Here is a 25272-nt window from a genome sequence, read left to right as displayed (position 1 = left end):
AGCAGCTACTATTATGACTTGCAACTATCTCCTCTCATTACCGCTATCACTAGTATCCGGTCCACCCCTGACCTTGGGTATATAAAGCCTTCATACTCCCCAGGGTGAGATCAGCAAGGCCCAGAGATGACAAGTGACGTCCCGAGGTCACTCAGCTGGGAGTAACAGTGACCGTGATGTTGTAGCTAAGCCTTTAGGTGCTTCTGCCTCCACTCTCTCTCTGGCGCTCAGCCTGACCTCAGATGACACCCTCCAGGAAGTCCCTGGAGTATTTCCGTGCACCTCCGCAAACTTGCAATTAGGCCACCCACCCCAGCCTCCATACACACACAATTGGCCACCCCGCTGTGCAGTGAGTGCTCAGGAGCGAGTCCTCCTCCACAGGCATCCCTGCACCCGCCAACAAGGACTGTTTTCCTTGGCACTGGGCCCAGGGTTATTTTGCAGCAGCCGAGATACATAATTCCCCATTTTAAGAGCTTCCTCTTTGGTTATTATAGCTACAAGTGATTAGAATTGACTGATAGAGAGGCTACGGGATGAAGCCTCCTCCCGTGCCCAACCGAACATTCTCCTTGTCTCTGTGTTCCAGAGGTGACAGCCAGAGCCTGCCGTGCCTGAAACCAACTGCAGATCACCTGGTCAGATTTGGCACACACGCGGCCAGACACAGTCTAGTGTCAGTGACACCATGGCTTGATACAATATCCCTTTGCTGTCCCCCTGCTTAATATTAAGATTTGTAAGGACTCATTCTGGGCTGAGCTGTTTATGAACACAGTTTCCTGTTCTACTACAACACTCTTAGCGTGGAAGAGACACTTTGGTAGTTTACAGATATGGGAAGCTGAGGCTCACACAGGGAGGCAAGCAGCCTGGCTGAGCCTATACAAACAGGTGGAAAGGAGAGACAGGTTCAAGGCTATAGTTCCCACCTGGTCTGCCTGGGCCTCAGGCACTGAGCAAAACTTAGAAAGAGGAGGTCTGAGGTGGGTGCAGTGGCTCACGCCTGTAATCCCAACACTTGGGGAGGCTAAGGCGGGTGGATCACCTGAGGTCAGGAGTTTGATGCCAGCCTGACCAACATGGAGAAACCCCATCTCTACTAAAAACACAAAATTAGCTGGGCATGGTGGCACATGCCTGTAATCCCAGCTACTCAGGAGGCTGAGGCAGGAGAATTGCTTGAACCCATGAGGTGGAGGTTGCAGTGAGCTGAGATCATGCCATTGCACTCCAGCCTGGGCAACAAGAGCGAGACTGCATCTCAATAAATAAATAAATAATTTAAAAAAGGAAAGGTGGATGGTTGGAGGCATTGGGGAATTGCTGGCCAAAAACCACAAAATTTCAGTTACACATGAGGAATAAGCTCAATAGCTCTATTATGTATGTCATGATGTCATGGTGATTAGAATTAGTAATATATTGTTGAGAGTAGATTTTAAGTGTTTCACTACATACAAAAAAATGCTTAGTGAGGTGATACGTAATTGGCTTGATCTAGCGTATGTAAAGCAACATATTATACACCATAAATATATAACATTTTTATCAATTTTAGAATTTCCAGCCTGGGCAATATGGGAAAACCCCATCTTTACAAAAACTACAAAAGTTAGCTGGTTGTGACGGCATGCGCCTGCAGTCCCAGCTACTCAGGAGGCTGAGGTAGGAGGATCACTTGGGCCTCAGCAGTCAAGGCTGCAGTGAGCCATGATTGCCCCACTGCACTCCAGCCTGGGTGATAAGATAAGACCTTGTCTCAAAAAAAAAAAAAAGTTACTAAATAAAAATAAAAAGGTTAGAAAAAGCTGCATTTATTAAGCACTGACCGTATACACAAGCAGAATATGCATCTTTTAAAAAAGAGCACTGACTACAAGCACGTTTTCATTTTCTTAGCTAATTCCCTCAGTGGGTGCTGCTACCATCCTTCCTGTGCTGGTGTGATGCAGAGACGTGAAGTCAGTTGCCCACAGTCACACAGTGAGGAAAAGGCCACTTGAGCTTCAAATGCCCCCAGGTCTGTCTTGGCCTTAGAAATCCATGCTCTCAACCACTGTAGCTGCTATGGGTCACCTGCTTTACAAAATGAAATGGGGTCTGGTGTCTATAAGGAGCCAGCCGCAAGCCAGCTGACAAATTGGGGAAGCAGGCAAAGGCAAACAGGGAAGTGAAGGGCCACATGATGGAGATGGGGCTCAGGAGGCCAGACAGGGCCTGGGGAGCAGTCAGTGCCAAGGGCCACAGGGCTGGGCCAGGCCAGCTGATGAAACAGCACAGGCTCAGGCAGGACAGATGGCATGGTGGACTGGAGCCCTCCCATAGCAAACAGGGAGCATATGATGGGCCTGATGGGGGTCCTTGGACCACTGTCTCCATAGATTCCGGGCTAGGTACAGGCTCAGTGAGCAGGAAGGCCAGGATCTATTAGTGATGCCTGCCAAGGGCACCCTCCTTGGCCCTAGTGTTTAACAATTAAGCACCAAAAAAAAAAACTGAGTTTTAGTTAAGAGTGCTATTTCTGGGTGGGCATGGTGGCTCACGCCTGTAATTCCAACACTCTGGAAGGCTGAGGTGACAGGATGGTTTGAGGCTAGGAGTTCCAGATAAGCCTGGGAAACACAGTAAGACCCTGTCTGCACAAAAAATTAAAAAAAAAAAAAAAAATAGCCAGGTGTGGTTGTGTGCACCTGCAGTCCCAGCTACTCAGGAGGCTGAGGTAGGAGGATCACTTGCACCTGGGAGTTGGAGGCTGCAGTAAGCTGTGATCATGCCGCTGTACTCCAGGCTGGGTGACAGAGCAAGACCCTGTCCCTAAAGAGATGAGAAAAAAAAGCAGAAGTGCTTTCCACCACTCTAAGTGGAGTAGCTGTTTTAAGAGGAAACTAATCAAAGGCTTTTTTTCCTCTTCTGTATATATTTTAAAAGTACACCTTTAAGAGATTGGAGCATTGAATGGTATCATCTGGTCTATATCTGCTGCTTATCTACTCCCAGGGAAAGGCTAACTGAAGCGAGCTCCAACGCCTCCAGGGGCCTGGTGGGCAAAGGACAGGAGTCCACTGGGGTGTGGAGGCTGCATGGAAGAGTGGGAACCAGGGGATGGGGGATTCTGGACTCTCACAGGCAGCTCTCCCCAGATCCCACTGCTGCAGGTGCCTTTGGGACTAGGGCCCACTGGGGCTGGATCCTCCAATTTCTCAAGAGATCTGGGTTGTGTGCACACATACATTTTTCAGTTCCTAAACCACCACCTGGGTCGAACACAAATACAGAGGGGGTCTGCCTCGGCCTGTGGCCAGTTTGTCCTCTTCGGTCACACTATTGCCCCAGGTCACCTAAGGTGGCCGTGGCAAAGGGAAAAATGGGCTCGTGCAGAGATGCTGATCAGGCTGGCCTACAGCCCTGATGGCTTGTCCCGGTGAGGTCATCCAGGAAACCAGGCATTGTTTTGCCCGGAACAAAGCTCAAACAATGAGCAAAAATATTCTGGTCGTAGTGAAAGTGAATTCTGTTGAGGAAATTGTCTTGGCCTGCCATCTCTGGGACAGGGCTTGCTATCCACCTGGGGTTCAGCATCTTTGGGTGAGGTCCTCCCCTCTCCTAACTGCCACCTCCACCCAACCAAAGTATGGGTCTACCCTCAGAGACCTCTGACCTCTGCTGGAAGCCCCCTGCCTGGATCACACTCAGCCCACAACCTGCAGAGAAACCTCTACTTCACCCCCAGCCTCATCAGCCTTACCTTTTACAGATCAGGAGGCTGAGGCTCAGAGAGGGGGGAAGGTTTGTCCCAGGTCCCACAGCTACAGGGCAATGGGCCAGGATTTGCACCCACATTCCGACTCCATGGCCTTGGTGCCACCCAGGTGCAAGGTGACCTCTGGACGGGGACCAGAGAGACCAGGTAGTTCTTCTTAGGTCTGCAGTTTGCTGGGGGAGAGTGGATGACAGTGAGCAGGTTTTGCAAAGAATGGGCCTCTGGAACAATGCCAGGGATGGCAACTCATTGTATGAGTCCAATAGACAGCCAACTTGTCACATTCCCCTCATAAAAACATTGGCAGGTGAACCGAAGGTCTGGGGACTGGTCCAAATTGTTTTATCATCTCCTTGGAAGTGGCAGGACCTGGCCCAAAGCCCCAGAGAACCACAGCCTGGCAGCAGAGGAGTGGCAGCAAGGAGAGTGCCACCATGCCAGCTGCAGGGGGAGGGGTAGAGGCACGGCAGGCTCCTAGTGGCAGGATGGCCTGGGAAGGGCCGGGACAAGGCAGGGTGGCCAGCACTGCCCTAGGTGAAGGTGTTTGGGGCAAACAGAGGTACCCCACGGCAGAGCCCAAGCAGCTAAGTCAGGGAAAGAGCAGTGGGTGGGGCCAGAAAGCTGGGTCACTCAGGCCAAGTTACTTTCCCTCCGCAGCTCAGAAGTCCAGGGGTAGAACAAGGGCACGGGTGGCTTTGGCAAGCAGTGGCTGTTAACTCACCCTACTACGTGCCAGGCACTGTCCTAGAACTGGAGACAGTGGGTGAGCCCTACTGAGCTGACCTGCAGAATGGGAGATAGATGTAAATTCAAACACATTAATGAGCAAATATTTACGACAGTGCCCAGCACATAGAAGGCAACAAAGCAGGCCCCTCTGCAGAGGTGACACTTCATAAAAGCAGCAGCTCACCGAGGACTCACTGTGGCCAAGCCCTATGCCAAACCCTTTCCAGGCACCAACTCACTCACTCCTCAGCAGCCGGGATGACAGAAAGAGGCCCAGGGAAGTGATGCCACTTGCCCAAGGTCATACAGCTGGGATCCAAACCCAGAAGCTTGGCTCTAGAAAACAAGCTTTTAACCACACTGAAGCTGAGAATTGTGTGGCAAAGAACTGCGGGAATGGTGTTCTAAGAGCCAGGCCAACACGGTGAAACCCTGTCTTAACTAAAATGAGTTGGGCGTGGGGGTGTGCACCTGTAGTCCCAGCTACTTGGGAGGCTGAGGAGAAGAAATGCTTGAACCTGGAAGGTAGAGGCTGCAGTGAGCCAAGATCGCGCCACTACACTCCAACCTGGCCACAGAGCAAGACTGCGTCTCAAAAACAAACAAAAAAACAAAGAGCAGGGAACAGCAAAGAGGGCCAAGGTGCACATAGTAAAGAAACAGAAAGCCAGCGTGTGGCAGAGAGGAAGAGGGGATGGGGGCCTCCAAGGCCAGGGTTAGAACCTGGATTTATCCTGAGTTTTGTGCTGCCCCAGTGAGGACTCAATGCTTTTGGCTAAAAGCTGTAGCTTTTCCCTGACCACCTGGCCAACCCTCCCCTTCTACTCTGAAAGAGAACTTAAAGGCCCACGTTGGGTTTTTCCCTTGTGACTTTTTTTTTTTTTTTTTTTTTTTTTGAGACCAAGTCTAGCTCTCTTGCCCAGGCTGGAGTTAAGTGGTATGATCTTGGCTCACTGCAACCTCTGTCTCCTGGGTTCAAGTGATTCTTGTTTCTCAGCCTCCTGAATAGCTGGGATTACAGGCATGCACCACCATACCTGGCTAATTATTTTGTATTTTCAGTAGAGACGGGTTTCACCATGTTGGCCAGGCTAGTCTCAAACTCCTAACCTCAAGTGATCCACCTGCCTCAGCCTTCCAAAGTGCTGAGATTATAAATGTGAGCCACCACGTCCAGCTAACACTTTCCGGTAGAGCCTGTGGAGTCCTTAACCCCACACCTCGGCCGCCTGGCTTCCTCACCAACATCTGAGAACCTGTGGGGCAGGTGGCTGGAATGCCTTCCCCTTGGCCAAGGACCTAACACCTAAGATTGTGGCACAAACACAACCACATCCTTGTGCACGAAGCCCAAACCCTGCCGGCTTCACGGTTGAAGCCAGGCTCTGAAAGAACAGGGTCATCCTTTGCTGCCATGTGCTCTGGGGAAGTCACCTACCCCCTCTGCTCTGAGCAGGCACTCGCCCACCTGGGGTGATTCTCCCTGGGTGAGGTGGCCAGAGGGAGCAAAAGCTCTGGCTGACCTAGTACCTGCTACATGCCTGGCCCAGGGCCATCACAGGGGTACTGTGTCACCTTCCCACATTCACAGCGCTTATGTCTATCTAGAGAAGGAGGGAGGTGCTTGTTTTGTTAAAGTAACAAAAATTATTCTACAAGTTCAGAAGAAGGATGAGGTTCCGTGTCCGGTTAAGGGTAGTCTTCAAAGACACCTCTGGTCAAAGAATCCCTGAGAGCTGGGCCTGACAGCTGGATGCATGGAGGATGGTCAAGTCCCTGGAATCTGTCTGAGGGGACCCTGGACACCACTCAGTAGACTTTCAGGACACTTGGTGCCCACAGCTGGGCTGGAGGAGGAGGAGGAGCTCGGGGAGGGCCACCATGATGCCTACCTTGGGTACTCGAAGGCCTGTTTCCACAGCCAGAGGCAGGGCCGAGTGGGCACACCTGCAGGTTCTGTGCACATGGGGGCTTCCGCAAAGCCTGGCTCCTGACCTGGGGAGTCGTGCACTGTTAGACTTGCTCTTAAGGCTGGGGTTTTGGGGTTGTTTTCCTGTTGCTATGCTGTTTGGGCCAATGATAGCACAACGGCCATGCTGCCTGCAGCCCGGCTCCAGGGTACAGGGGCTAGGCGAAGGGTTGGAGGGAGCCAAGCCCCTTTTCCATCGGCTTCCCCCATGGCCCAGGTCTGGCTGGAGTCAGGCTGTTGCAGGGGCCCCTGGAGCCTGCGGAAGGAGTGGGTGAGTCAGCAGGCAGCCACCTCCTGGCACTGACTCACCAGCGACAGGACAGGCCTGTCACTCTTGCTGTCAGCTTCGCTAGCAGCCCAGCCCTCAGCCTGGTTTTGCCGGAAATGGGGGCAGGGTAGGGTAGACCATGAGCCTGAAACAGGCTCTGCAGAGCCCAGGATTATTTCTGGAGGCCACAAAAAAGAAACTCAAGAAAAGAGAAAGGTTGGTTGCCATTTTCTTGACCTTCTCCTTTAAAGCTGTAAGAACCCTAAAGCTCTGCTCCTTGTTGGCTGTGAAAGCAAACAGAGGCAGCCACTCCCTTGCTCTATGGAAACTGGAAGGATACAGGCCCCAGTGAGAGAGTCAGCTAAGGGTGTGCGTGCAGGGGCCGGGCCACCCCCAACTCTGTCACCAGGTTTCTGCCAGTCAGGGCGCTCTGCCATACAGCCTTGCGCAAGTCATCTTCTCTCTTCAGCCTCAGTGTTACCCTCACTCAAATGGACACAATATCCCGTCCACATTATGTGAAACTCCTCCGTCATTAAATGTTTGCAAACAACCTCCCATTCCTTGTTCCTCTTTTAAACATGTTTCTCCTCTTCTTCCTTCCTACCTCCGCCCCACCTGACTCAGACTCAGAAATTCAGCTCAACCAGAGTGTGGCGCTAGAGGAGCCAAACAGCCTGGGATTTAGCAAGATGGGGTGGAGAACTGGCACTGTCTGTCACTGGTGGCCGCTGTGCTCTGGAATACAGAGGCCTGCTCCACTTATCTGGAAGCCGATTCCTAGGTCCCTCCACCATCCAGAACCGGCCCAAGACCCCCAGGGTTGCTGAAGCACACACCATGCTTTCTCAGGCCCCCACACCTTGGCTTGTGCTGTGCCCTCAGCCCCACCCACTCTTCCCCTGCCTAATGAGCAGGCACCCCTCACAGCCTGGATAGGCCAGCCTCCAGGACAGCTCTCTCCCTGCATTCCCAGCCCGTACTGTCGCTGTCTGTCACTCCCCAGTCACCCAGGGCCTGCTTCCTGACATCTAGAATATAAGGCCCAGCACAATGAGGATTTGTCGGATGGAATGTTGAGGGCTCAGGGCTCTGGGGACACTCCATGTAGAGACAAACAGCCTCCCATGTCAGGCATTCTAAGGGCTCCTCTACGGGCAGCAGAGCAAACTGCAATGGCAAACACTGGGAGCTGTGGACAGTGGGGAAGGGGGGACCAGGATGTGCTCCCAACTTCTGAGCACCATTTCCCATCAAATGGTCAAAACTCTACAGATGAACAACAACAATATGTCTGCTTCTGAGCATCTTCCAATAACGACTTTGAAGTTAGTTCTTCCTGTCCCTAAAGGTTTGCCAAGTGCCAGGGCGTCCCCTGGGATCCCACACAAAATCAAAGACTCACTACGGGGCCTCGGAGGTCTTGGCACATCCACATGCAAGCACACTTCACAGATGAGGAAACAGGCCCAGGCCCCACAGCAGATCAAGGACAGGACAAAGCTACAGTCTCCAGTTTCCTCCACAGATGGCCCCACCAGAGCTGGCAGGAACTCATTTCACAGAGAGGAAACTGAGGCCTGAAAGATGTGGCAGAGGGCAGGACATTCCCGACAACCCCAACCTGGTGGGATACCGTGGGCACCAGAGGTGAATGTAAGTTCTTATTCCAAACCTGGCTGGCTGAGGGTCGTATCTCATCCTGTCAGGTTGGCAGATGTTGGTGCAGAGGAGGCAGCGACTTCCAGCACTATAAGATGGTGCCTAACAGCAGCTACTGCTTGGCCAGAGGAAAAGCTCAGCACTACAGTCCATACTCGGGTGGGGCTGGGCTGCAGGGAGGACTGATACTTCTCAATTGTGGTCTTCCTCTGTGTGGAGGCTACCTCCCAGGGCAACCCCCAGTGGGAGCCATCTCCCTGAACCTTCCACTGCACTTTTGCCTAAGCTCCGGGAGTGCTGGGGACATGGTATACCTGCTGGTGGCCTGTCACTTGTGCTGTGGCCTCCTGGAAACCCCTGGAAACTCCTTGGAGGCATGCCCTGACCTCTGCTCCCACCTGCTTAGCCAGGTTTGTTTCTAGCAAACCCCAAAAGCCTCCCATGTCAGCCCCCAGCTCAAGAACTATCAGTGACTCCCAGCTACCTGGATAACAATCTAAACTTCTCCTCTTGGAATCTCAGGCTCACTAGAGTTGTCTGCCCTGCTCCCAATCTCTGCCACCTTATTTCTCCTTTTGCCCAGCATGAGTCTCCCTGGCACTGCCCCTTTCAAGTCTGTGGGTTCTCTTCCATTTAGGTAGATCCCACCCAGCTTGAAGACCCTGACCCAAGTGTCACCACCCCGCAAAAGTCCTTCCTGCCCACCCAAGACTCTTCTAACATCTTCCAGCTCGAATCACCCCCACCATCCACCAGACACTGGACTCTCATTCAGAACTGAACAATTGTGGATAAAATTCAAATCTCTCCTTGGGAAACCTCAGTTTCTTGACCTGTAAACGGGCCTTATAATCTCTAAAGTCATTCATTGCTGAAGTTTCTGGAATCTTAGGAGGGACTAGTGGATGACCAAAATCCTCACATGGGGAACAGCAGAGCTGCCTGAGACACTAGCTAAAAATGCAGACACCTGGACCCTTGCAGACTACTGACTGAATTTTCAAGGTGGGGGCCCACAAATCCATCTTGTTTAACCAGCTTCCCAAGTGAATCTTAAAGTCAGGTGAGGTTGGGAATGGTGGTGCTAACAAACTGGGAGACACTTGGGCAAAACATCAAACAAAATCAGCTCAGGAAAGAGATTAAGGCTGGCTAATGAGGCTCCCTACTGATTTGGGGAGCTCTCTCCCAAGCCTAGAAAACACAGAGCCCCAAACTCCATGGAGGTTCTTGGCTCCAAGGGAGGGTTCCACCAACCCTGTCCACCTGGCGACCCACCCTGGGTCAGCTCAGGTACTGAGATGCTGCCTCTGGCAAGGATTTGGGCTGAGGTGGGAAAACAGAGGCTCTCATTGATGGTCTGCAGGGGCAACCTGTGCAAGTATCCTCAGTGAGAGAAGCCATGCCCTCCTCCAAGCTGCGGGCCTCTGGAGAAGACCTTTGTCCCACTGGGGCTCTGACAGGGCCACCCAGGTTGCCAGGAATTAAGTATGACCAAAGAGCTCCCACACTGGCCCCCTGCACACTCCCCCTGCGGGCAGAGCCCACTGAACCCCATTTCTCAGGTGACTGAAGCTGCCGGCGACCACAGGGCATGATCACAGCAGGGAGCCCAGGGTGGTTCTGGAAAGGGGCAGAGGCTCTGTAAACAGAAGGGGACACGATGAGTGGACAGGCAAAAACCACTTACTCACTGGAGGCAGGGGAGACTGAGGCACAGAAGCAGCCAGAGAGTGTGGACGACACCTAGCACTCAGCCTCTGTGCCTCAGAATATCTGAGCAGGAGGTCACAATGCCCCTTCCAGCACAGCGCTGGGTGCTGGAAGGCTGTGTTTTCCAGGAAAATACACCACATAAGGACGCTCTGCAGCAGAACACCAGAGAGGGGTTCCTTTATCACAGAGATCCCCACCTCCACTCTGTCTCTGGGAGGTCCTACCGTTCCTAGGCCCTGGAAGACACATTCCTGCTCATCTTCAGTCCTCAGGTGCAGCCTCCCCTGGGAAGCCGGTCCAGAAGTTTCTTCTTCCCCACTAAGACCACAGGAAGCTCTGGGTGGGGCCAGCTTCCTCCTAGGTAGGGATGAGGAGGGGCTCAGCTTATTGCCATAGCAACCCTTGGTTCTAATTCCACCTGTTCTTGTATAGCTGAAATAACAACAACTACAGCTGACATAGTGTGTCTGGTACTGTGATGGCACTTTACAGAATCTAGCTAATAGAAATGTTTTAATCATGCTAAATATATTTTTCCTTCCTTAAATCATGTTTCACTGATTACAGCGGCTTACTTTTCTCTTAATTAGTCCAAAAATAGTGAGCCTTTGTAGCATCTTAGTCTAATGGGGCTTAAAAGCACACTCGAAATGTGTTAAATGTATGCAAAATCCTCCAACCCTGTGGGCAATCCCAGCTCCCTGCGATGCGTGCGTGCGTGTGAGGTTCAGGAATCAGCATGTGGACATATTATTTTACTCAATACTTAACCAGCCACCCTATGAGACGTGGCGGGGGGCAGGGGGCGGGGGGACTTACCCAAATGGAGATGAGGAACTAAGGCTCAGAGTCAATAAGCGACTGGACCAAGTTTGCACAGCCAGGAAGTGGCTGACTGGAGTCTGGATCCGTAACCACTAGGCTCTGGGCACCGCCTGGTTGTGACCTTTGACACCAGGAAGTCGCTCCCCTTCAACCTGACACAGGGAAACTGAAACCGCCGGAGGCAGGGGAATTGCTTTCAAATTAACTCAAGGATTAGAATCCAGGTCTCCTGAATAAGCCCAGATCAAAAGTGTCTTTACCAGCTGGGTGGCAGCTGGTCTCAATCACAGGAGCGGCCGCTAACAGCCCCGTCTGCTCAAGGCCCAGTGCTCAGTGCTTGCACGGATCTTCCCATTTAATTATACTCATAATTGGTGAGAGTTCTGCATACCGGCTGTGATTACTAAATACTGACCCCGAAGGCTAGGGAAGAAATGTTTAGTCATTTGAATTCAGACTGGCCTGAGCAAGTAGGTGGCTGATATCCAAGGGTGTGACTAATCTCAAGTAAATTGATGAGGGGAAGGAGCAGAATCCAAGGGTGGTCTCTCAAGCAGCATCATTTTGGAACTGCAATTGTTGGCTTGCTCCCTCTCTGCCCTCTGAGTCCCCCACCCACCTCTCACCTCCTTGGAGCTTCCTCTCACTCCTGCAAAGCATCCATCCCCAGGATGTAATCAGCTTATTCGGTCCATAGCCTGTGCCCTCTGAAAACGACTCCCTTTACTCCTTGGGGGCAAGGATACCTGAGATTTAGGCCACAACTATATATAGCCAAGAAATCCGTCCTTTTTAATTGACCCACCTATTTATTTGGTCAAGCAGCTCCTTCTGACCCCCAGATGGCCGAGTTCTACATAATTCCTCCCCATAATGTAAGTGGGGAGGAGGGGCCCTCCCTGCCTCTGCTGCTTGGGCTCTGTATTACCAGTGCAGGCAGCTCCTGCGGGACTCTGTTTCCCAAATAAGCTTTGCCTAGTTCCACCCTTCACCTATGCTGCATCACCTAGAAGATTTTAGTCGGAACCTAACACTGCACCCCTTACCAGCTGCAAGTGTGACCTAGGAATGTCACTTCTCCCTGGGGGCCTCAGTTGCATCATCTGTAAAATGGGCCATCTCAAATTACACAAGGAAAGTACAAGGAAGTGCCTCAAATACACAATTGGATTTACTCTCAGGAGAAACAGGATACTCCATGCTCGAGATAGATCAGCCATCTTTCATTTCATGCCCTCCTTCGACCAACACGACCCTGACTCCACCCCTTCTTAGCATCCAGCTAAGTGCTGGGAGAGGCAGAAACAAACACCTCTGTGCTCCAGAACTGCCTCACTGGGAAAATACCAGCTAAACGGTTTCTCCATCCAGTGTTGTGTGTCAAACAGGCAGCTTCAACGGAGCCTCCTTCGACAGTGCTGCGTCCCCATCCCCTCCCTCCCAATGCACTTCACGGGCTCCCAAAACCACGTGAGTCAGCAAACTGGGTTAGACATCTCGTTAGAGTGGGTTTCCTCTGGGGACTGTGGCCGCGCCTGCGATTCTCCTGTTTGGGTGAAGGCAGGGTTTGTCTGCTCAGAAGCCAGTTGTCAAAACAACAAGCACTACCTTTAAGAGGCACTTGGAGCCATGAAATAAGGATTCCTGTTTCTGGGCTGGTTCCCCAAAGTGAATCAAAACCAATCACTCTGAACAGATTCGAGGTCACTGAGCCAGACCCACCCCCACCCCCACCCCCACCCCCACCCCATCCCCTCCCCACTGCCCAGAGCAGGACACACCCCAGCCAAGCTGCACTCCTTAGGGCTTCTAGAAAGTCACTCCAGGCTTCCACTGTCTACTAGGCCTTTCCTTGGGCTGTTTCCTCTAGTGGGAATGGCCTCACTGTCTGATGGCCAATTGGCATATTTCTGTCATTCAAGACCTCTGGGAGCTTTTTTTTTTTTTTAAGACTTTGCGTGCCCAAAGTACCTTCAAGAGACCCTCCCCACCCCTGACAGGGTCCTGACTTGTAGCATCTTCCCACACACGTTCCCAGGCTGAACAGAGGGCAGCTCATTTCTGGGTCCTCAGCCACAGCTGGGGCCTGAGCCACAGCAAAAGTCCGTAACTTTTAAATGACTGATCAGACTTTCAATTCTCAATGTTCATATGCTTAGAGATTTTCCCCAAACTTCCCCTGACGTCACACACTCTTGCCGGGGCCCTTCCCCTACTCAGCAGAGCTGGCAGGGGTTTAAAAAGGTGACTTCCTCAAATGGACTAGAAAGGCCAAAGAGAAACAAAAGGTCTTGACTCCATGACCTTAATCTGGGACAACCCTTCTCCCCGGAACATCCAGCAGGTCCAGAACCCAGCAGTGAGGCCTCCGGACTGGGCTGCACAGGGATTGCCTGGCCCACAGAAGGCCACACTCCCTGATTTTGTCTCTTTTAGGGTGAGAGACTTCCCTGAATGCCTGGGTTGTTAAATGAGAATAAATCTCCCCTGAATTATGGCCAATATTAATAAATAAGACACATTTGGTCTTTTCAAAATACCAAATTGCTTTCTCGTATATCCACTTGCTAACCTAGTAGATATCATAGGGTCCATTTTACAGATGGGGTGACTGAGGCACAGGTAGAAGATGGACTTGCCCAAAGAAGCAGCAGCAAAGACTATTCTCTTGACAGCCCCACAATAGGAAGGGTGGTTCTGAGAGGAGCAGAGGCCTGAGGTCTGAAGGTGCTGTGTGACCTTGAGCAGATCACTGCACTTCTCTGAGCCTCGGGAGGCTTGTTATAAGGAAGGGTGGATGAAAAAGTGGAGGCAGAATGACTCAGGAGCCCACAGTCACAAACAGCTTCCCTCTACCCACCTGAGACGAGGCCCAGCCTCCTGGCTCTACACCAACGGCATCTTTAGGGCCTTTGTTCCACTTAGCACTGTGCCTGGTATACAGCGGTTGCTCATTAAGTACTAAGTGAATGAATGTTGTCCCGCAACATTGATGTGTGAGTGCCTCACACTCATCTCAGGTGTGAGATCACACCGAGGCATGAGAAGGCCTGGCACAGTAGTGCTACCCTGGGCACACTGTCCTTCCAGAGAGACTCTGTCTCCTTTTTCCCATCCAGAAGACCTCTTGCCTGCTGGCTGTAGAGTCCTTTTGAAGTCCTCTGGGCTCCTCTACAGTTTTTCCAAAGCAAGTGCCCATTACTAAGGGTGTCATGTGGACGTGCCACCTCCTCCCACCCTGCCCCCTTGACAGACATTGCTAATCAATCCTGCCTACCTTCTCATTGATGTGGACCCAGTCTTGGATTCCTCATTGGAATCCGGTCTCTCTGGGCCCCCAGTAACTTAAGAGACAAGAGACAGACCCTTGTCAGGGACAGGCAGGATGCCCAGAAAAGACTTTCGAGGCTGTGAGACTAGCAGAGGTCTCAGGAAAACTGAACCCAAAAACACAAATGAGAACCTAGCCCCTCCCTGTGACAGAGGTAGCAAAGGAGGTGGGAGGGTGAGTCGGTTGTAACACAATGGCCCAGAGTTAAAAGTAAGAGTAAGAAGCAAGAAGAGTAAGAGTGAGGATGGGGATTTGGACGCAGGAGCTGAGCTGCTGCTAGGAATTGACAGGCAGAAGAGCAGGGATGCGACTCTACATCCACCTCTGGCTGGGACGAGGGAAGGGTTGAGAAGCAATGACAGGAAGCCCAGGTGGCCTGAGTGCAGGCCCCCAGAGGGTGAGCTACTGAGCAGCCAGGCTGGGGAGGGGCCTGGGCACCAGCCCTGTGCTGCACATGTTCTGTGCCTGACAGAGGAGGACCCTAAGCTCGGAGGAGAGCCCCCCAGACCAGGGCACCAGCTCCTAAATCGAAGAGGTGGAGATTCTCACCCGAGCTCGGCACTGCTACCCCAAGAACCTACCCTGGGAATAAATGATTTATTCTATTCACTCGTTTTCACATTGCGAATCAGAGGGCGCACACACACACACAGAGGTTTGGGGACTTGTCCCAGCTCCTCCAGTTAAGTGGGTGGAGACAGGAGTAGACAAAGGCACCCTGGAGGTTCCTGCGGGCAGCTGGGTCTGCCCCAGGGCACCTTCCTTCCTGGGCACCTGAGGAGCCAGCCCCCCAAAACCCCCGAGGCTGTCTGCAGCCCCAGGGATCCTGGAGGTGACTGCTCTTTACCAAGGTTCTGGACTTAATTGTCCACTGACTGAGAACACATGGACAGATGGAAATGCCTTCCAGGAACTCCCCTCAGATTTCACTGAGGTAGGCAGCCAAGGTCCCGAAAGTCCCCGCCAATTCTGAAAAAGCCCCTCCCTGAAGAAATAAATCCCCCTCTTCCCCCTGCTGGGTCCGAGAGCCTAGCCAAGAAGCTGCATCCAAGGCATCCTCGTTCCACCTGAGGCCCAAGGTATCCTGCGAGGCTGAGGCCAGACAGGAGGCACCTGCCTGCCCCAGCCCCATCTCCCAGCAGCAGCCATGTGCAAGACCAAAGCAAAGACACAGGCTAAACCCAGGCTCCCTGTCCTGACATGTGGCTGACCTCCAGTTTCTCATTGCCTTCCCGAGCCCCAGTTTTCTCACCTGTAAATGGGGGGCAATAATAACTACCATACAAGATGATGCAGGTATCAAAGCTGGGTAAACCGTGCAAACTGCAGAGGGCTGCAGATGTGACTACTATGCATATATTCAGACTTCTCTGAGATAGAGGTGCCAAAAATAATCACAATAATAATAGCAATGACAATGATAACTATCATTTATTGAAGAACTGCTATGTGCCGGTCCCTGGGCTAAGAACTTTCATAGTTCTTCTTTCCTGACCCTCAGAGCCAGAGAAGGGAGCTTCTACATCAGGCCCATTTTGACAGAGGACCCTGGAGCCCACAGAGAGGTTAAAGGATGTGCCCAGAGTCACAGAGCAGGGTAGAAATCGAATGACATTCACACTGAGGCTCAGGGGACCCCTGAGTACAGGCGCTACCAGCACATCTCTTCTAGAGGGTGGAGTGTGTCTGGCCCAGTATTCAGAGATATTTTTTGCTTACTGGTTTTTCTTGTCTTCCCCAAATGAGGAAGGCTGGCAGACTGGGAGCTGCTTCTCTAGGATAAATCGTTTTAAATCCCGTTTCCTAAAGTCCTGAAGGCAGGAGCTCCCCAGGGAGGTGCTACCACTCCATCTCGATGCCCCAGGGCTGTCAGTGATATCAGGCCAGAGTGTAAATAAGGGCAACCTCTGTAGGGTCAATGATTCATCAACACATGCCCAGCATCTCAAACACGTGCACCCCATTCGAACAGCAAGCCCAGTTCTTGTCCAGATCAACCTGTAAAGACGCCCACTCAAAAGGCATTCACTGGGTTTGGTTTTGCCAAATGAAAAGTTCTGGAGACTGGCTGCACAACGCTTTAAATCTACTTCCCACGACTGAACTGTATGCTTTCAAGTGGTTGAGATGGTCAGCTTTACGTTATGTGCCTTTTACAACAGTTGAAAATAGAGACCGGGCGTGGAAGCTCTTGCCTATAATCCCAGAACTTTGGAAGGCCAAGTCAGGAGGATTACTTGAGCCCAGGAGTTTGAAACCAGCCTGGCAGCATAGTGAGACCCAGTCTCTACAAAAAATAATTAGCCAGGCATGGTGGCATGCATGTAATCCCAGGTACTTAGAAGGCTGAGGTGGGAGAAAGACTTGGGTCTGGAAGGTCAAGACTGTAGTGAGCTGGGATCACACCACTGCTCTCCAGCTTTGGGAGACAGAGCAAGACCCTGTCTCAACAAACAAACAAAATGCACAGTGGTTTACAAGACAGGGAAACTGTAACCAGCCAATTTCCCAACACTAGGGAATTAATTAAATAAATGCTGGTTTATTCAACAAATCACTGCTTACAACCAGGTCAGCAAACTGGCCACTTGGCCAAATCCAACAGCTTGTTTTCTCTTGCTTAGCCTCCAGAGTAGCTGGAACTCCAGGTGCATACCACCACGCACGGGTAATTTCTGTATTTTTAGTAGAGATGGGGTTTCACCATGTTGGCCAGGCTGGTCTTGAACTCCTGACTTCAAGTGATCCGCTCACCTCAGCCTCCCAAAGTGCTGGGATTATAGGCATGAGCCACCTGGCCTGGTCAAAAATACATGACTTTAATAATCAGAGTAAACAATATATACCATTTTATTATGGTCTTGGACCTTCCAGGAAGGGAATGTTGAAGTTGGCACTCTTGTTGAACAGGACTGAGGTGCCTTTTCTGACAACACTGGAAGTCATAGGCCTGTTATACTAACACCCCCTACATCTACCAGTTTACAATGAGTTGGGGGGCGTGGGGGCAGACACCCCATGGGAGATCTCACGACAAGCCCGGAGAGGGTCTCCCTGTTAAGAATCTCCTTTCTTCCTTAAATTACCCCAGGCACCAGGAAGGTGAATCTGATTTCTGGACTTGGCCCCATAGCTGAGGGGGTGGGGAGTTGCTCTGGGGGGCTCACTTTGGGGTGCAAAATGAGAAACTGCATGTGGGGTGCTTGAAACTGATGTGCTAGGCCTTTTGAGCACTTATCCTCACCGTGCTTACAAAGTGGTGAGGTTGGGCGGGTGCAGTGGCTCACACCTGTAATCCCATCCCAGCACTTTGGGAGGCTGAGGCAGGAGGATCACAAGGTCAGGAGTTCGAGACCAGCCTGACCAACATGGTGAAACCCATCTCTACTAAAAATACAAAATTTAGCTGTGCATGGTGCTGGGTGCCTGTAATCCCAGCTACTCAGAAGGCTGAGGCAGGAGAATCACTTGAACCTGGGAGGTGGAGGTTGCAGTGAACAGAGATCATGCCACTGCACTCCACCCCAGGTGACAGAGCAAGACTCCATCTCAAAAGAATAAAAAAGTGGTGAGGTTACCCCCACCTCAAAATCCCAGGATCACTGTCTTTCTAACCCTCCTGGGTGCCACTATTGCTCCACTTTAGGGGTGAGGTGAAAGGGTAGTTCAGTGACACCTGCAGGTCACACAGCCAGTAGAGCTGGAGCTGGGATTTGAACTAGAGACTGCCTGACTCCCCAGCTTCATGGACTCTACTACATGGGTTGCTCCCTGTCAGCAACACTTTTCTGGGCTAGTCCACTAAAGTTCAGGCTCCACTGAACAACCAATTCACGTATCAGTATCATGCCCCTTCTCAGATGAGAACCGGAAGGTTTGAGCCCCCAAGTGACGTGCCCAGCGAGGAGGGCGGACACCATCAGTGCTCAGACTTCAGAGGTGACAGCATCTGTTCTTCTACCCTGTTCTTCTAGACATCCCTGCTATGTCAGGGGGACAAGGAGTCCTTTCAGAAAGTGTAAGCCAAGAGGGCTGCTTGGAGGAGGCATCAGATAAATCTGAGGGCAAACCTGCCTCTCAGGCTCTTCTATAAAATGGGCTCCCACATGCAAATACATCAGCAAGCCTCAAAAAGAAGAACTGGCAACCTCTGTTTATTGCCTATAAAGCTGCCAGCCCAGGCAGGGCCCCTTGCACAAGACTCTTTATCTGGAAGCAGAACTCACATTCCAGCCTCTCAGCAGCAGGAGTCTCATTCCCCAGCTGCCCTTGACTACTCATTAACCAGGAGGAAGGCCTTAAGAGGAAGGGGCTGGAACCAGAGGCCGCTCCCAGCCTGAGGAAGTGGGCTAGGGTCAGCTCAATTAGATTCAAATCCTTCCTAGCTATGTGACCTTGAGAACAATCAATTCATCTCTCCAAGCCTCAGTTTCCCAATCTGTACAATGGGGATGACATCAGCACCCACCCCACAGGGCTCAAGAGGAGGCTGTGTGTGGGTCTGTGACATGCTTAGCAGTGTCCAATGTGCAGGAAGCACTCAATAAATTTATGTCATGTTTTTTCAAGAGCACACCCAACTTCTTAGGGTTGACAGAGAGATACATGAGTTAATACATGAAACCTCTCAGCACCATCGGAGCATGCTGAGTCCAGGAAGTATTAGCAATTATTATTGACGTCTATAATTACGATGATGATGACTCTGGAGGCCAGCATCCTGTAGGTCACCTCCACGCCTGCCTAGCGGCTGGCTCGGGGAACACACCTGCCCAATGTCACAGAGCAAAGAATCCATCTCCCCGGGGTCGGGCTGCTTGTGACTAAGCGTTCTAGGCCTGAGGGGCTTGATGAAAAGGAAGGGCTTGGTCCAGCCGCAAGCAGCAGTAGGCTGAGGAGCTCTGGGCTACAAATGAATGCCTGTCTGGTCCCAGCTTCAAGGGGACCCCACCTCAACCAATCCCAACCCCCTGGACCAGTGGGAGCTTAACCTTCCCCCTTAGAAATTTCTGCCCAGGAAGCCAGAGTTTTCAAATTCCAAAGCAGAGTCCACAGTGGGTCTTGACATCAAGGGAAGGGGTCAAGGCCATCATTTTTACAAAATGGAACGCAGACCAGAGCACAGTGGATGGTGAGTATGAGAATAATCTGAGGAACCTCAGTTTCAGGGTTTGAGTTTCACAGGCATGTTTGCATATGTGTGCACACAGGCCAAATCCCATTGTAAAATGTATTTAATGAATGCCGAGGATTAAAAGACTCTGGAAGCCCCTAGAGTAGGCAATGTCTTAAGTCAGTGAAGAAGACATCCCTTAAACCCTTTTTAAAAACACAATGATGATCCTGAACTAAAAGAAAAATAAAGCTGCTGTAAACATTGAGACCATCAGCACAATGCCATTAAGATCCATAGATAACAGAATCACGTCAATGTTAAATCAGTTTCCTGAGGTAGGTAACTGTGCCAGGGTTATATAAGAGAATGGCCTTGCTCTTATGAAAGACCTGAAGGATTGAGGTTAAGGGGCATCACGCCTGCAATTTACCCCAATGATTCAGCAAAAATGGAATAAAATTCACATGGCTGTTTTTATTTAACATATTAGGGAGAAAGAGATGAAGTGAATGTGGCAAATGTTACCCATGGGAAAATCTTAACGAAGGGCATAATGCGAGGCCACTGTAATACTCTTGCAACTTTAGCAAAGGTTTTCCATTTTGCATATTTGTTTATTTATAATTTTATTTATTTTTAATTTTTGCTGAGACGGGGCTCAATATGTTGCCTAGCCTGGCCTTGAGCTCCTGGCCTTAAATAATCCTCCTGCCTTGGCTTCCCAAAGTGCTGGGATTGCAGGCCTGAGCCACCGTGCCCTGGGCAACATGGTAAAACCCTGTTGCTACAAAAAGTGCAAAAATAAGCTGGGCATGGTGGCACATGCCTGTAGTGCCAGCTACTAGAGAGGCTGAGGTGGGAGGATCACCTGAACCTAGGGAGGTCGAGGCTCAGTGAGCCCTGATGACGCCACTGCACCCCAGCCTAGGCAACAGAGTGTGACCTGGCCTCAAAACAACAAATTTCTAATAGATTAGAGACGGAGCCAAGCTCAGACCCCCAATCCTCAGAATCAACTCAGCGAGGGCCGCCTCCCCACAGCAGTCTTGCCCCACGCTACTCTGCAGCAGAACCAGGACAGGGCCCAGGCTGGGTCTCTGAAACCAGTGGTTGACGCATTTGCAGGGCCTTCCTGTGCCCTCTCTGGCACAGCCTGGCTGAGGACCAAGCAGGCACAGAGTGGCCAACACAGGCCAAGGGACCTGCCACCTCGAGGTGAGGTGTGGACAAGGTCTGCGGGCCTTAGGGATCCTGTCTTCTCCTCCTAGAGCTTGGAGGAGACACAGAGCTCCTGAGCCCCCCACCTCGGGTCACTGCACAGTGTGAGACACCCATCCCACCGGGAGGTCCAAGGTCACTTACGTTTGGAAGCTCCTCAGAAGGGGCTGTGGTTCTGGTTCTGGATCTATTGCAAAGAGAGGAAGAGATGGAAAGAAGACATCAGGTTAGATGCAGACTGTGCACAGGGCCCCCGATCTTCCACTCACTTTTTTTCTTTTTCTGAGATAGAGTCTCGCTCCATTGCCCAGGCAGGAGTGCAGTAGCGTGGTCTCGGCTCACTGCAACCTCTCCCTCCCAGGTTCAAGTGATTCTTCTGCCTCAGCCTCCCGAGTAGTTGGTATTACAGGCACCTGCCACCACACCTGGCTATTTTTTTGGTATTTTTAGTAGAGATGGGGGTTTCACCATGTTCGCCAGGCTGGTCTTGAACTCCTGACCTCGTGATCCTCCTGCCTCGGTCTCCTAAAGTGCTGGGATTACAGGCGTGAGCCACCATGCCCAGCTCTTCCACCCACTTGTAACAACCAAACATGTGCTTGGGAGGGGCTCACCAACCCATATGGAAGGCCAGGATGCTGAGGCTCATACACACAGACTCACATGTGCCAACACATGCTCAAACACAGACACACTCAGACACATGTGTAATCATATGCAGACTCCCAGCCCCACACACACTTGCCTGTGCCAGCCACACACATTCACAGCCACATACAGACCCACATGGGACACACATGCACTCTCACTCACACATGCCCCTCTTCTGGATGCCAGGTTCCCAAAACTCAGTCAGCAGCAAGAACCAGCATGTTACCCTTGGTCAGAGGGAGACAGATTTCAACTGCAAATGGATAAGCTGCTCCACAGCCCCAGCCAGAGAAAGCCCACACTCTTGAGTGCCCCACCAGCTCAGTCACGTGGCCTGACTATTCTTGAGGGGCACACGAACATAGCAGGGCTAGAGCGAGGGGCCTTGAAGAAGATCCTTGGGTAATGTGGTCCTCACCAACCGGTTCAGGGGTAAGAATCACTGTGCCCAGGAAATCTGCTGAGCTTTGCTGAGCCAAGCAGTCCCAGAAGTGCATAACCCGGAAGACTTTTTTTTTTGTTCTGTTGTTTTTTTCAGTAGAAGCTCAGTTTGGGAAATAGGCAATTGGGGGCAGATCACCTCCTCCTACCAGCAAAGCTCCTTGCCCTGAGGCTGGAAGGCTCTCCTGGATTCCTGGAATCTAAGTGTACAAAGTTAGGAAATGGTTTCTTCTCAACTGAGATCTTTTCAATGAACTGTTAAACTGGGATTAGCAGAGATGGGCAGGGGTATCTCTGGGGGAGAGGGCGTGAGAGAGTGTGCTTGGGAGAGCAGGCAGAGGCCTCCAGGACCCCTTTCCTTGCTGTAGCTGCAGCTCAGCCCTGGCAGTCTCTTTCCCAGACCCAGAGGCACACTTGCCAGTGTTAGTAAATGCCAGGCCAGCAGGCTCCAGAGCTCCCTATCCCCTAAATTAGATGACCTCATTGTTTCATTAGGGCCCTCACATTCAACAGGCTCACACTGGCGCCCACTGGGTCCAAGACCCTGTGAGGTAGGAACAGTCAGTCAACAACTTATGGTGCACCTACTGTACCAGTCACTGCACTGGGCACATGAAACTCAGCAGTGGACAACTCAGCCAAGGTCTCTGAGCTCATGAAGCCTGGAACCATGGGCTAGAGGCTGGGCACGTGAGAGGCCATCACAGCTCCAATCTGGGCTCTGTGAAGGCTGGGTGGATTGGTAATGTCTGCCATGGGTTTGGGTGGTGGAAGTAGCAACGTGTACCTTGCTATCCTAGTCCATATACAGGGAAGTGGGATAAAGTGAAAGATGAAGGCAGCCTATTTAAAGCACAATGTTAAGAGAACCAGAGGAAGGAGAGCATAATTTTGTTTGGGGCAAAACCTTACCAATTACACCAGGCCAGCCCAGTTCAGAGAGGAGGAGAAGAATTGCACTAAAGACCAGGTATGCTCATGCCTGTAATCCCAGCAGTTCAGGAGGCTGAGGCAGGAGGATCACGAGCCCAAAAGTTCAAGACCAGCCTGGGCAACATAGGGAGACCTGTCTCTACAAAAAAATAAAATTTAAAAATTAGCTGAGTATGCTGGCACATGCCTGTAGTCCTACCTACTTGGGAGGCTGAGGTGGGAGGATTGCTTGAGCGCAGAAGGTTGAGGCTGCAGTGAGCAGTGATTGTACCTCTGCACTCCAGCCGGGGTGACAGAGACCCCATCTCTTAAAAGAAAAAAAAGAAAAGAAAAAAAAAAAAAGAATAGCACTAAAGTCCACATATCTAGCCTGCTGGCACCCATGGCCCTTCTGGGGACAGCCTAAACCCATTCCACCAGGAGGCCCACACAGGCCTGCTCTCAGCCCATGGGGTCTAGATGGGCTGACTGTATCTCCTCCTCCTAGGTGGGCATGTGAGCCAGCCCTAGTCAATCAGAGGGGGGCTGTCATGATTGGCTCAATGATAGGCACTTGATCAGCCTGGTCAAAAAGTGGTGATTCGGACTTTTGCTAAAAATACTAGGGAAAAAGAAGGCTCTTTCTTGCTTGAGATGGCTACACTGGTGGGGGGGTGGGGGGTGGTTGCTGCACCATGGTGATGAGCAGTTAGGGCACCCATGGAGAATGAAGCAGGCACAGACCAACACAGAGCCTGGAAATGAGAGAAAGAAACTGAGTCCCAATGACAGCTTTCAGCACCTGGATTCCGCCTCGGGCTGAAGTATGGCCCTGGGCTTTTATGTTAAAAGAGTCAGTAAATGTTCTTTTTTATTTTTAAAGCCTGTTTGGGCTGGGTGTGATGGCTCATGCCTGGGAGACAGAGTGAGAATGCATCTCAGAAAAAATAAAATAAAATACAAATGGTCAGCATTTGCAATATAAGAATCCCAGACCTATACCCTGCCTTGAACTTGCTGCATAATTTATGTATGTCTCTGACACACTGCTCCCACCACAGAAAAAGAGGAAGGATGTGGATGACAGAACACCTGAGGTTCCCTCAGCCCCTGTCACTCTAGTTATCACAGGCAAGGGTTAGGCCTGACCCTTCCCCCAGCCCCACCCCTCCCGCAGGCACACAGCCAGAGAGGTCATCAACCCTTCTCTAAGTTAAACACAAAGCAGAATTGCCTGGAGGGCTCTTGAAAATCCAGATTGCCAGGCCCCACCCCCCCCACCCCGAGGTCTCACTGAGCAGGTCTTGGGTGGGGCCTGAGGTTCTGCATTCTGCCAGCTCCCAGGTGATACCCATAGTGCTGGGCCAGGGGCAGCATTTGAGGACTCAGACTATCTTTTCTACGTTTCCCAGTTGCTGAAGAGAGCTTAGTGCGAAAATAAAGCCCCAGCCAGCAGGAGACCATGCCCTCTCTGTCCTCAAAGCAGACCGTGATTACGGAGAATGCCCGTGTGGCTGCAGGGTGAACCAGTCTTTAAACAACGGAAGCAGCAGGTCCCAGTTCATGCAATCCCATTGCTGCTCCTTCCAGCCAGCCGTCTTCCCTAGAATGTATCTAAATAATGGGGGAGGATGTAAGAGGCTAAGGTGCCTCTTTAGGCTCCAGCAGTCTCCAGGCTGGTCTTTCAGGCATCCAGCGCATCCCTGACGGCTCCCCCACTCCCAGGCAGCATGCCAGCTCCAAATCCCGCTGTGGGCCTTGTCCGGACACAGTGACCCAGGCCGCCCCGCTGTCAGCAGTCTGGCTGGCCCTGGGCTCTCCCCTGATTTACATCCGACTTGGCTGTCTTGAAAAGCCTCCTGCAGCTTTTGGAGCAAGGACACTTTTCAGTAGTAAAAGGCTTCCCCAACAGCATCCTTTCCAAGGTGGCACTGGCCCAGTGCGAACGCCGGCAGGCTCCCAGCTGTGTGACCTTGGGCAAGTTACCTGCCCTCAGCTGGGCCTCAGGTATTCAAAATGAGAATAATGGTGTCTTTGGTGAGAATCAAGGAGAGGATGTTCAGGAAACACAGGGTCTGGTTTTAAATGCACAGGAGGCACCCAACAGCACTGTTTATCTCCTTGACTCAGAGTGGTCCCCAGACCAGCACTGTCCACAGTACCTGGGAGCTGGTTAGAAATTCAGGGCCCCTGACCCCACCCAGGCATGCTGTCTCATTGCTGTCACCCAGACTGGAGTGCAGTGGCATCCTCAGCTGAGTGCAACCTCTGCCTACCAGGCTCAGCCTCCCAAGTAGCTGAGACTACAGGTGCATGCCACCACACCCGGCTAATCTTTATATTTTTTGTAGCGATGGGGTTTTGCCATGTTGCCCAGGCTGGTCTCAAATTCCTGAGCTCACGCAATCTACCTGCCTTGGTCTCTCAAAGTACTGGGATTACAGGCATGAGCCACTGCACCCAGATAAGATTTTGCTTTTCTTTTTTTAAAAGTCTGTTCTAATTGATATTCTTCTACCAATGGTAGAAGCAGAATCCACATTATTGTTCCTCAAGGCAGTGTTCTTTACTAAAAGCCTGTTGCTACAGTTCTGCTCAGAGTAACTCTGGAACTCCTGTTCCCAAATCAGGACACCTTTCAGAGCCAAGGCTGGGACATCCTAAAAAG

The 25272-nt window shown here is 51.5% G+C and overlaps 1 protein-coding gene across 6 annotated transcripts in view; it reads right to left on the bottom strand.

Moving 5' to 3' along the window:
* SLC6A6 (solute carrier family 6 member 6) overlaps positions 1–25272 on the bottom strand; it is an 84610-nt gene that overhangs the window by 49355 nt on the left and 9983 nt on the right. For 2 of the 6 annotated variants that reach the window (XM_074404093.1, XM_074404094.1), the window contains exons 2-3: positions 20745–20787; positions 10335–10467 (exon numbers count right to left, since the gene is read on the bottom strand). In XM_074404093.1, coding sequence (XP_074260194.1) covers positions 10335–10359 — 25 coding nt within the window. In that variant the 5' untranslated portion in view covers positions 10360–10467; positions 20745–20787. Of the gene's footprint in view, positions 1–3751; positions 3940–4487; positions 4507–10334; positions 10468–20744; positions 20788–25272 lie in introns of those variants that run through there. The other 4 variants (XM_010336928.3, XM_074404095.1, XM_074404097.1 and 1 more) reach the window with 3 other exon arrangements.

The sequence above is a fragment of the Saimiri boliviensis genome, chromosome 8 (assembly GCF_048565385.1).
Source record: "Saimiri boliviensis isolate mSaiBol1 chromosome 8, mSaiBol1.pri, whole genome shotgun sequence".
Classification (NCBI taxonomy): Eukaryota; Metazoa; Chordata; class Mammalia; order Primates; family Cebidae; genus Saimiri; species Saimiri boliviensis.
Note: the sequence above shows the minus strand (reverse complement) of the source record. Positions and strands in the feature narration are given on the sequence as shown.